Source organism: Orycteropus afer, unplaced genomic scaffold (assembly GCF_000298275.1).
Source record: "Orycteropus afer afer isolate SDZICR_OR568_19922 unplaced genomic scaffold, OryAfe1.0 scaffold00006, whole genome shotgun sequence".
Lineage (NCBI taxonomy): Eukaryota > Metazoa > Chordata > Mammalia > Tubulidentata > Orycteropodidae > Orycteropus > Orycteropus afer.
In genome coordinates, this window is record NW_006921593.1 from 16,979,433 (window position 1) to 16,991,426 (window position 11,994).

At 58.0% G+C, this 11,994-nt stretch overlaps 1 protein-coding gene across 1 annotated transcript in view; it reads right to left on the minus strand.

Annotated features, from left to right (window-relative positions):
• FAM20C (FAM20C golgi associated secretory pathway kinase) overlaps positions 1-11,662 on the minus strand; it is a 57,871-nt gene extending 46,209 nt beyond the window's left edge. The window contains exons 1-2 of the mRNA XM_007943179.1: positions 11,064-11,662; positions 9,151-9,326 (exon numbers count right to left, since the gene is read on the minus strand). Coding sequence (XP_007941370.1) covers positions 9,151-9,326; positions 11,064-11,662 — 775 coding nt within the window. The remainder of the gene's footprint in view (positions 1-9,150; positions 9,327-11,063) is intronic.
• Positions 11,663-11,994: the final 332 nt, after the last annotated feature.

Below are 11,994 nucleotides of genomic sequence, written 5' to 3' on the forward strand. Positions count from 1 at the left end.
CTGTGCCTTGGCATGGGCTCCTTGGCACATATTGGGGGCTGTGCCTTGGCATGGGCTCCTTGGCACATATTGGGGGCTGTGCCTTGGCATGGGCTTTCTTTGGCTGGGCGCCCCTGCAGAAGTGTTCACTCCTCTCCCACCTCAGGTTCCCCTCCTGTTAACGGGCTCAGGGTACCTGCCTCCTTCACAGGGTTGTGGTGAGGATCAAGGTCAGAGCGTATATAAAGCTATGGAACTGGACCACGTCACCACAGTAGGTGCAGACGTGAGCCAGGAGGGGGGTGTGGGTACAGACACAAGCCTGTAGCCTGAACACAGGTGTGGTGGGTGCAGACAGGAGCCTGGGCAGTCAAGCATGGAGAGGTCATGGGTTTGGGAGGGATGAGCAGAAATCTGAGGAGGAGGCATCTGGAAGAGGAAGGGGAAACAGAGCCCACAGTGTCCTGGAAGCCAAGTAAAGGGAAGATTTCACACAGAAGTGCCTTGTTGGAATCATATAAACATAAACAAAACAAAACTCACTGCCGTCGAGTCGGTCCCGACTCATAGCGACCCCTCCTTGGGTTTCCGAGGCGGTATCACTACGGAAGTAGATTGCCCCATCTTCCTTCCGAGGAGTGGCTGGTGGGTTTGAACCGCCAGCCCTCTGGTTAGCAGTCAAATGCCTTAGGCACTGCGCCACCACAGTTCCTCATAGCAACATAAGTTCTACCTTATTAATTATACTGCAGTTTTCTTTTACAAAGAACCCTTAATATCTCATTAAGCTTCGCAGCCATGTTTAAGTGATTATTCTGACATAATACAATTTTCTGTAAGGTCTTCTTTGACTTGTCGGTGCCTTTTTTGCTCACCTATAAGATGGGAAAGACATCACACCTGTGTCCTCAGGACTGTCACGAGGACGGGGGTGGGGCGGGGGGACAACACTTGTGAGGAGGTAGTCGAGGCTCAGTGCTATAATTCCCCACTTCCACGAGGGAGACTGTGGAGGGCCACCGAAAAGGGGAAGACCCTCAATGAGGTGGATCGACTCAATGGCTGCAGTGATGGGCTCCTGCATAGTAACAGCTGTGAGGACAGTGCAGGACTGAACCACTGACGTCCCCGTTTCCATATAACACCCAGGGTCCTTGGATTAATTATTCCTTCCAGAGCTTGTCATCCTGACTCTTTTTAATAACAAAACAATGTTTCACTGTGTTGTAAATGGGTCCTGATGACGTGGAGCTGACCTGACCACCCCTAACCTAACAGCATGTAGGAAGCTGAAGTTCAATTCCCAGCCAACGCACCTCCTATGCATGTGACCACCACCCTCTGTCTCTGGAGACCGCGTTCTGCTAGGATGCTGAACAAGTATCAGTGGAGCTTCCAGGCAAACACAGACCAGGAATCAACTTCCAGACAATCAGCCAGTGAAAACCCTATGAATCATGGAACACAACAGTGGACGTGCAGCCGACCGTGGGGATGGGGGAGGGCCAGGCAGTGCTTTGTTCCCTTGGGCACGGGGTCCCCACGACTGGGGCCAGCTCAAGGCAGCCAGCAACAGTAGCAAGTCCTGGTGGAGAACTCTGCAGCCACCCAGCCGGACACAGAGCCTCGAACGACAGCACACTGCTTGTGACTTCAGCACTAGAGCAGCTTATGAACCATGTCTCCTCCCCAAGCCTGTCTTTGCAAACCCGTGACCTGCGCACAGCAGTCTGAACTGAGCCGGCCCACACCCAGCGGTGCCCTCTCGAGAGTCCAGATGTGGGCGATGTCAATTTCTACCTTCTCCTCAGCTGCACTTGCTGAAATTCTTCCACATTGTTAATAAGATGAGAACAGAAATGGCTGCAAAAGATCACCGGCCCAGGAAAGGCCCACTCAACGTCCCCACGTCCTCGGATTAATTATTCCTTCCAGAGCTTGTCACCCTGACTCTTTAAAAACAAAATATTATGCAAATATGGTCTAATCATTTTGTTCTGGCAGCAACTCCCAGCTGTGCTGCTGTCCCCTGACCCCGTGGCTGTCCCTTGACCCCGTACCCACTCTGCTACCAACCCTCTCCATGGAGCAAATTCACCATTAAAATTAAAGGGCATTAAAACCTCACAGCAACTAAGAAGGCTGGAATGTCCAGGGAGACCCCACCTTCCCAGCCCGGTTCACATCAACATGCATATCGGGACCCCTCTCTGGGGTGAGATATGGCCTCAATGCCAAAACCCACACAGGAACTGCCAACAGCTTAACATGATTGTCTGGGGGGCATGAGAGATGGGGACCCTCACCAAGCACATGGCCCAGTGGGTTATCCCCCTGACTCAGCAGCTATAGACAGGGGCTTGGAGAGGCAGTTAAAGTCAGGGTAGCAGAGGACAGAGCCAGGGTGCAAATAAGATCTTGAGAAGCTTGGAAGAAGTTCGGAGACCGATGCCCTGTGGGTGTAGGAGGCAGGGTGGTCCTTGGGCAGAAGTGAATGCACAGGGGGGCACAAGGTGGAGAGCTGGCATGGATACCCCCACATTGGAGGCATCCCATGTCCCCAGTGGATGGGGGCCAGGTCAGAACCAGACCAGACGCAGCCTTGGAGGGAGGCAACTGGGAGGCCAGCCAGAGGCAGGGCATCCAGGCCAGCACCCGTGGCCAGCTCCCCAGAAGTCCCTGTGCATCACAGGAGGCTCGGTGGCTCCCCTACAAAGCTCACCCTTTGCCCCCTTCTCTCGGCCTCTACAGCTGCCACCCTGCTGACAGGCATTCTGCACACAGGCGGACTCCCTACATACTGACAAATGCCCCACATGCAGATGGACACCCACATGCTGGTGAGTGTCCCACAGGCTGGTGGGTATCCTACATGCTGATGGACACCCCACATGATGACGGGCATTCCGCATGCAGACAGATGGCCCTACACTCTGACAAACGGCCCACATGCTGGTGAGTGTTCCACAGGTTGGTGGGCACCCTATATGCTAATGGACACCCCACATGATGACAGGCATTCCGCATGCAGACAGACGCCCTACACTCTGACAAACGCCCCACAGGCTGGTGGACACCTACACACTGGTGAGTGCCCCACACGCTGACGGACGCCCCACACGCTGACGGATGCCTCACACACTGACAGGTGCCCCTCATTCTCTCTCCACAGTACTGTCAGCGTCACAAACCCCACAGCCACAAGCAGGAGAGGACACTGCTGGGGTGTGTCCCTGCCTGTCCCTCCCCAGGACACAGATGCAGGAGCATTTGGTCCTCAGAGGCCCCTGTGAGATGCTGACAGTTCTCGGCAACAGTGAACTGTGACGGACAAGAAGAAAGGTGTAGTTAGGGTGATGCGAATGGATTTCAAGCAGGCCCTGCTCCAAGTTCGGGTAAGTCACTGAGCCCCAGTTGCCTCCAGCACCCCTGCAAGTTCCTGGAGGAAGGGCCTGGCTGAGCAGCACCCGGGGAAGCCCAGGGGGGATGGCATGCAGCACACTCCTGGGGCGGCACCCTGACCTCCACCAGGAATCACTGTGCCCCAAGCAATTGCAGCGTTGGCCCCAGGGCCCCCAGTGCAGTCAAGTGAGGGGTCACGGAGGCGCCGAGGACAGCTCCCTACTCTAGGTGTCTGTTTAGAATCTTGGCCTGTGTGCTGATGTGTCCCCGCCTGACTTTGAAGGATGGAATAACCCACCACCCTGCCATCTGCCTGTCATCTGTGGTGGCCACATGTTGCTCTGACACCCTTTCTGCAGCCTTGGGGAGGGGATGCAGTCAGGGCAGGTGGTCTGAGGGGTTTTGCTTTAAGGGTCAGTGAGGCACTGCTGTTGTGGAAGATTTACAGGACAAGACAGCTCAGACCTCCACAGGTGATTTGGAGACCCCAGGAGGGCTCAGGCCACCCGCTCCTCCTCCAGCCCAGCTGGTCACATATTTCGGATCCCAGGCACCATGCACCTCTGCCTCCCCACACATGTGGGGAGGGTCAACCGGCTCACAGTTGGGGGTATGCCAGTGGGTTGGGCTGTGTCCCCCAGAGAGATACAGGCATACCTCAGGGATATTGCGGGTTCAGGCCCAGGCGACTAGAACAAAGCAGACGTCATGGTAAAGCGAGTCGCGTGCCATTTTTTGTTTCCCGGCACCCATAAATGTTACATTTACACCGCAGTCTATCACATGTGCAAATGCATGATGAAAACTGAAATACTGTGAGAATGACCAAAATGGGACGCAGAGACATGAAGTCAGCATGCACTGTTGGAAAAATGGTGCTGACAGAGGTGCTCAGCACAGCGTCAATATGTTGGGAAAAAAAACACGCCGGAATCTGCAAAGCACCCTAACAAAGCACCATAAAACGAGGTCTGCCTGTATGTTCAAGTCCTAGCCCTGGTGCCTGTGAACCCGACTTGTTTGAAACTGGGTCTCTGCAGATGGTATCTGTTACCTGAGACCACGTTGGAGCAGGGCAGGTCCTGACCCCATCTGAGCAGCGTCGTTATAAAAGAGGAGAAGAGGCATATACGGACAGAGGGAAGGTGGCGTGTGACAATGCATCTACGAGCCCAAGAACGCCTGGGCCGCCGAAGCCAGGAGAGACCAGGAAAGCTCCTCCCCTGGAGGCTTCAGAGGGAGTGTGGCCTGCTGACACCTTGACCTTGGACATCTGGCTTCCAACACGGAGAGAGAAGGAACCTCTGTTGTTTCCGGCCACCAGCCTGTGGTCCTTTGTGATGGCTGCCCCAGGACACTCAGACAGGCTCCCAGGTGCCTGGAGAGAGGGTGTAGGGTGCCCAGTGGCTGGCCCGGGATCACAGAATGCCAGACCGGGCCCTCCTGGAGTACCCTACGAGCCTCCAGCCCTGGACCTGCCACCCCAGCAAAGGCCTGACCCCAGGAGGCCCAGCAGATTCCTGCCACTCAGACTCCAGCCAGCTTTCTGGAATTCCGCCGTGACTGCCTCCAGCTGGAGGCACAGTGGTTAAAGCATTTGCCTGCTAACCGAAAGGTCAGCAGTTTGAATCCACTAGTCCCTCTGTGGGAGGCTATCTGCTTGTGTGAAGACTGACAGCCTTGGAAACCCCATGGGGCAGTTCCACTCTGTCTTCTAGGGGCGCTGTGGGTCAGAATCCACTCACAGCAGTGGGTGTGGTTTGGGCTTTGCTTCCTTGAAGACTGACAGCTTTGGAAACCCTCTGGGGCAGTTCCACTCTGTCCTCTAGGGGCGCTGTGGGTTGGGATCAACTCCAGGGCAGTGGGTTTCAGTGGGTTGGTCTCCAGCTTGCAGGCTGCTAGTCTGTGCTTTTCGTTAGAGCAGCTCGCTTTCATTTTGAAAGTCGCCTTTACTTAAAAGGAGCTGCAACACAGCCCCGAGGGAAACCAGCGTCCTTCCTGAGAACATCAACATGGACCCCAGAACAAGGTCCCAGTGGGAGTGGGGCTGCCCAGGGCCTCGGGGGCTCAAGGGATGGCACCAGGGTGTGCCAGCCTGGGAGATAGCTCTAACCTTCATCAGAGGCACTGAGACCTGAGACGGGGGCACCTTAAAAGCACAGCCCTTGTCATGGTGTCTCCTTCTCTCCAACAGCCAATCCTGGGGTCCATGACCTTGGTAGCTGATGCCACCTGGGGGGAGATGCTATGGTCTTTCTGGGTCTGGAACTGCCTCCTGAGGAAGCCTGCCTCTAATTTGCTGAGGCAGCCCCTGCCCAGTCCCCCATCCCCGGTGGCTCCACACGTGGGCAGCCATAGCTCCAGGTCTCTTTGTTCCTCCAGGCTGCAAGGCAATTAGTGCTGATATGGCTCGGTGTCCCCCAAAGACCCATGAGTGTTGGAACTTCTGTCCTGCAGAGCCGGTTCCCTTTGTTCAGCCTTCAACTCCAGACCTGATCGGGGAGACCTGATTCCGGCCACAGGCTGCCCCATGCCTGTGCACACAATGACTGCTCCCCCTTTCTGAGTGACCCCAAGGTCAGACTGTGCGTCCTGCAGCCTCCTCTTTGCACCCACAATTGTTCATGACGGAGACTGGAGTGTGACCCACCAAGGTCTCGCACACATGAGCTCAAGCAGAATAGAACCGGACAACATCCCTGCCGTTACCAGGCAGCAGAGTCCAGCTAAAAACAAACCACCGCTGCCCAGACCAGCCATGCTGTGTGCCAGCAAGTGCCACAAATGTGATCAAGTGCCTGTGAGCAAGGAGGCTCAGGGGGGCTGGAGAACCTCATAGGAATGCTTCCCCACTACAGCAGTCTTTCTGGGCTGCGGTTTAATGGCGAGATGAGTAAGGGGGGAGTTAAAACAGCCCCCAGCGGCCCCCAGCGGCCAAGAGGACTGCCAGGAGGCCCAGCGTCCCTGTCATCAACACGGCTGGGAGGCCAGGCTGACTTTTGGATCCTTCTCCAGCTCCAAAAATCGGAGCTCTTCATTTTGAACACCATCATTGTGGGTCACTGTGATTTCAGGTCTTTCTTTTTGTCTGCCTCACACCCTGAAAGAGGGAACTGCCCTGGTAGGCATAGCAGGACTCTCAATCCCTGGAGATGCTCAGGGCTCCTTAAAGGGGGCTGCCCATCCCAGGCTCCCATGTGTCCCTTAGAAAGTGGCCCTGCTGTCCATCCTGCTCCAGGACACAGCAGGGATAAGGACAGGGCCACTGGGCACAAGACCTCTCAAATCTAAGGACACAGGTCTCCACATTTGCCCAGTGGAGCTGCTAGACTCACAGCATGGACCACCACCTCAAACCCCTGCCAGCTGTCCACAGCCAAAAGGCCTGGGAGAGTAACCGTGGCCTTGGGTAGGAGTGGGGGACCAGGAAGAGGTGCCTTTGGGGAAGCACCCAATAGCCACCCTCCCTATGTACCTTTCAGACAAGGAGAGCTGGGCCCGAATTCCTGGGTTCACTTTACTCTGGCCACTCCAGCGTAATGAGGTTCTACTCTCTGAGGAAGATGTATACCATATAGCTGGACCCAGGAGTGGGACGGCACAGGCCCCCAGCACATGCCTCCCCACCGTCACCGGCCCAGGCACTTCCTCATGCCCACATCTGCTTACACCTGGACCCAGGAGTGGGTCGGCACAGGCCCCCACACCGCTCAGCACCAGCTGGACGTGGGCCTCCCCACCGTCACCTGTCCAGGCGCTTCCTCCTGCCCATTTCTGCTTATACCTGGAAGCTTCAGAAGGTTTCTGTGGAGGTGGCCCAAGGCCCAAACCACTTCCTCACACCCCAAGGGACATGCTTGGGGCTTTAGAGTATTCCAGGCTGTGCTGAGTGCACGTGGGATGCACATCTCACACCTGTGGGCACCCTGAGCGGGGTCTGAGCAGAACCCACAGCCACACGCCTCCACGTCTGCACAGGAGCTGTGAGCACCCACTCCAGGGAGGACACTAAAATGGTCACCAACCTCGTCAACCTCCTGTCCTCTAAGTCAGGTCGCATTGACCCTGCGGCCACAAGTTTTGTGTGGATTCCAGTGTGGCTTTGCAGTAGGGTTGTGGGGTCCAGAGCACACCCTCTCCCCATCCCAGGGAGGAGTCTGGGGCTCTGAGAGGGTCATGGACCTGCCCAAAGTCACCTTGGGGCTGGAAGTCACACCCATGCTGGGGGCACAGCATTAGAAGCTTGGAGCCCACTGTCCTGTCCTGGTGAGGGGACAGGCCAGAGCAGCCAGGAAAGGAGTGAGGTCCTCTCTTCTGCCCCTCGTTGGATGGCAAGCACAGGACAGCTCACATGGGACAAGCTTGCTCACTTCAGACATCTTACTCCACCCTCCCGAGCTGGCCTGACCCCCAACTGGCAGACAGGGAAACCAAGGCAGAGAGCAGCCACCTCCCTGCCCCACCCCTGTGACGAAGTCTGCATTTAGGACCCAGGATGGATGCCGGCTCCTCTCCTCCACCCTCCCCCTGTGGAGGTCAACTCCCAGAGTCAAGATCACCCCCCTGTCCACCCTGCAGCTGCAGAGTGAAGGTCCAGGGAGCACCGCCCAGCCCCATCTCTGGGTACTAACTGGCAGCCTGGAGCTGCTGACCCGGTTCCCTGCGATCGTCCGGCTCAGCAGGTAACCGAGTGCTGCCCCGAGCCACCAGGGGGTCCACACAGCACCCACATCAAGGCAGGGGGCTGCTCAGAACACAGAACCAGCCACCTCTGTGAGAGGGGGAGGGCCGAAGCCATGAGGGGCATGGCCATGCTGGGTCCCAGCCATGGGGAGGGCAGCCATTGGGAGGGAGGAGAGGCACGGCCACGGGGGGACACAGCCATGGGGGGCAGCCATTGGAGGAGAGGCACAGCTGGGGGGCACAGTCATGAGGGGCCACGGCCATGGGGAGGGCAGCCATGAGGTACCTTCTTACTCCTTTCCCTGTGGCCTTTCAGTCCCTCCTGCCGGCCAGCTGTGGGAGTCAATTCAGTGCAGCAGGGGCGGGGAGCTGCAGTCCCCAGTCTGTCTCTCTCCTTCTCTCTCTGACTCTCTCTCCATCTGTCTCCCTGTCTCTGTCTCTCTCCATCTCTCTCTGTCTACTCTTACTCTGCCTCTCTCTGTATCTCTGTCTCTGTCTCAGTCTCTCTGTCTACTCTAATTCTGTCTCTCTCTGTGTCTCTATCTCTCTCTGTGTCTCTGTCTCTCTTTGTCTCCATCTCTCTCTCTCCATCTCTCTCTCTGTCCCTATCTCTGTCTCTGTTTCTCTGTCTGTCTCTGTCTGTTTCCCTCTCTCTCTGTCTCTCTCACTCCATGTCTCTCTGTCTCTGTCTCTCTCCATCTCTCCTCAGTCTCTCTGTGTCTTTTGGTCTCTCTCTCTGTGTCTGTCTGTCTCTGTCTCTCTTCTCTGTCTGTCTGTGTCTCCCTGTCTGTCTTTCTCTGTCTGTCTCTCTCTCTCTCTGCAGTGGCAGAAAGGGAGCAGCCAACAGCATCTCTGTCACCATTCTTCTTGGCCTGGCAGGCTCCTTGCCCTTAAGCCTATAGCACAGGCCTCCTGGAGGGGACCTCCAGCCATGGGCAGAGACTCAAAGCACTGTGGGCATCCTGGGGCCACAGCAGAGCCACTGAGCAGAGCTGCATGGACACCGCAGCCGTGGGCAGCACCGCTGAGCAGTGTGGACATCCCGGGGCCGCGGACAAACAATGTGCAGCCGTGAGCAGCACTTACCAACACTGGTGATCTTCTGGGAGCCGAGATCATGCAGCAGTGCCTCGATGGCGGGGTTGTGTCGCGAGTAGAGCTCATAACGATTGATCCCGATGTGGAACTTCAGCCAGTTGGGGTAGGTGTCCACAGCCGTGCCACCCGTGGGTGGGAATTCACCTTCATTGCCTTCGTGTGGCCTGAAAGAGGCAAAGGTAATAAAGACAAGCTCAGCTTCAAATGATCAAGTCCACAGAAAAGACAGAGCACCTGGACCCTGAGGGCCTGGGGACCAGGCTGGTCGTGAGGCTGGGGCTTAAGGTGAGGTTCGGACTTTGCAGATCCAAGAGGCCGGTGTTTACACTTTGCTTCAAGGCTCTTATCCTACCCTCTAATAACACACCTGGAGGCCATGGTTCCTAGCTGCCCTCCACAGATGTCCCTGAGAAGCTGTACCGAAGGCCCAAGCAACTTGGAGTGACGTGCCAATCCAGCCCATCGGGGGGACTACCAGGCCTTTAAGCCACCTGACATCGAGACTGCCAGTGTCCTGGGAGCAGGAGCAGTGGTCTCTGACAGACACACCCAGGCCTCCAGGAACCTTCCCTGGGCCTTCGTTCCAGTGACGAGAGCTCAGAGTGATGTGAGAGGCATAATTTAATTTTAACTAGAGCAGCCCTGGGAGCAGAGAGGACAAGGCAGGCCCTCATGCTGACCAGGCCTCAGGGCGCCATCCACTTGCCTGCCCGCACATCCCCGGGGTCAGGGGTCAGTCTTGGTTTGGACAGACTCACTCGTCTGTTTGCTGGCTGGGGAAAGAGTGGAATTGTCTGAGCTTTAATCCACCGGGAAGCTCTGTCCTGCAGAGGACTCGAGGGGTGACCAGGCACCTCCCAGAGGCCACAGTCACTAACTGCTGGGAGGGTACAGGCTGGCCAGTGCTGTGATTCTTAAATTACTGAGCATTTCCTTGGGCCTGGGCAGCAGACGGGAGCTCCGGTGGCTAGTGCCTAAGGCACTTGACTGCTATCCAGAAGGCTGGCAGTTCAAACCTACCAGCCACTCCTCGGAAGGAAGGTTGGGCAATCTGCTTCTGTAGAGATACCACCTCAGAAACCCAAGGAGGGGTCGCTATGAGTTGGGTCTGACTCGATGGCAGGGAGTTTGGGTTTGGTTTGGGGCAGCAGACAAAGCTTGAGCCAAACCACAGAGCCTGGAGAGGCAGAAAGTGTGGGGCCTGGGCGCGTCTGGGGGAGGGGGCTCTGAGGAGTCCTTCTGGAGACCTGCTCCTCCCACTGCACCCCCAGCCCCTTTGCTTGGGCGACCTTTTGTAGGTGGCTGACTCGGGCCTCGGCAGCAGTTAATATTTCACCACTGGGGTTGCTACAGCTGCTTGCTCGGGTGGCTGAAAGGAAAGCCTTCCGGGAAGGGTTTAAGGCATGTTCTGGGGCAGGCTCCCTGCGCCCAGCCTGCGGCCCATCTCACACAAAGCTTCTGCCCCTTGGCAGCTGGCACTGCCAAGCCTCCCTCACCCTTTTGTCTCACTCACTCGTTCCTGACTCACTGATTCAGTACCTAGCCCACTTCCCAGGCCAGTGGCCAGGCCTGCAGGGCAGGGCCTCTTACTGGTCACCCTACGGGAGCTAGAAAAGCTCCCAGCCACCAGAGACAAAAGCAACGCAGGGACCAGAGTCCTCCTGCGCTCCAGGCGGCAGCCCCACTCCACAAAGCTGCCTTCGCGCAGTGTCTGTAGCACTGGGTCCGTGTCCTCTGGGGGTGCCTGCACCCCTGGGGGTGTTTGCACAGCTGGGGTGCAAGGATGTTCCCTGGGGACCTGGAGCACAGATTGATCTTTTCCTCAAAGGGTGGGTGCGTGGTCAGGTCAGCCTACACTCACCTAGCCCATGCCCCCATCACAGAGCAAACCCACCACTTACCAGTCTGGGCTCTCTGCTGCCTTGGGATTGAACCTGATGTCACTATTGACATTAAACAGGACGTCGTCCTCTGTTAGCGGAGGGATGGCCACCCGGTAGAGTGGGTGTTCAAACAGCCTAGCCAAGAAGGAGCCATCCCCGCTGGGGCCCGGAGGAGGCGCCGACATCCGCGGACCGTGGTCTCGGAGTAGCGGCCGGTGCGCGGGGTCGCGAGGCTGTGTGGAGCTGGGGTCCCGCCCTCTCCAGGCGCCCTCGGCCGGCTCAGCCGCGGGCGGCAGCTTCTCCAGCGAGTGGGAAGTGAGGTTGGAGGAAGGGTCTGAGCTGAAGTCCTGGAGAATACGCAGTGTGTGTTTGTTGGGCCAGCCGGGCTCAGCGGCAGCGGCCGGGGGCTCCCCGGGGCGGCCGCGCGCCTGGGCCCAGTCGGGTCCCGCCGCCTCAGCCGCCGCGGGCTGTGCGCACGAGCAGCCTGGCTCGCCCGGGGGCCGCGTGGCACGCCGCTCCAACTTGGGCAGCAGGTCCAGCACGATGTGCAGGGCGCAAGCCACCAAGAACACCATCAGGATGAGCACGCGGAACCTGCGCACCAGAATCATCTTCATGGCCGCAGGCGAGCGACCTGGGGTCTGGCCCCCAGCGGAGCGCCGCCCGCCCCTCTAGCCTCGGCTCCCCTCGGATGCGGCGTCGCCTCGAGGGTCAAAGTCCATCCGGCGCTGGGACAGCTACCAGCTGCGGCGCGGCGCGGGGGCCTGGACCCGGTGGAAGGAGCCAGCCGCTGAAGCCCCCGCCCGCCGGGCCATCCCGAAGGCCGACCCTTCTTGGCTTCGGATCAGCCGCGGCCTCAGCGGCCAGGCCCTGCGTCCCTGGTCCGCGGAGCTCGGGGCGGCGGCCCGGGGCACGGAGGGCCAGGGGCCCGGGGACGCAGCCGGGAGAT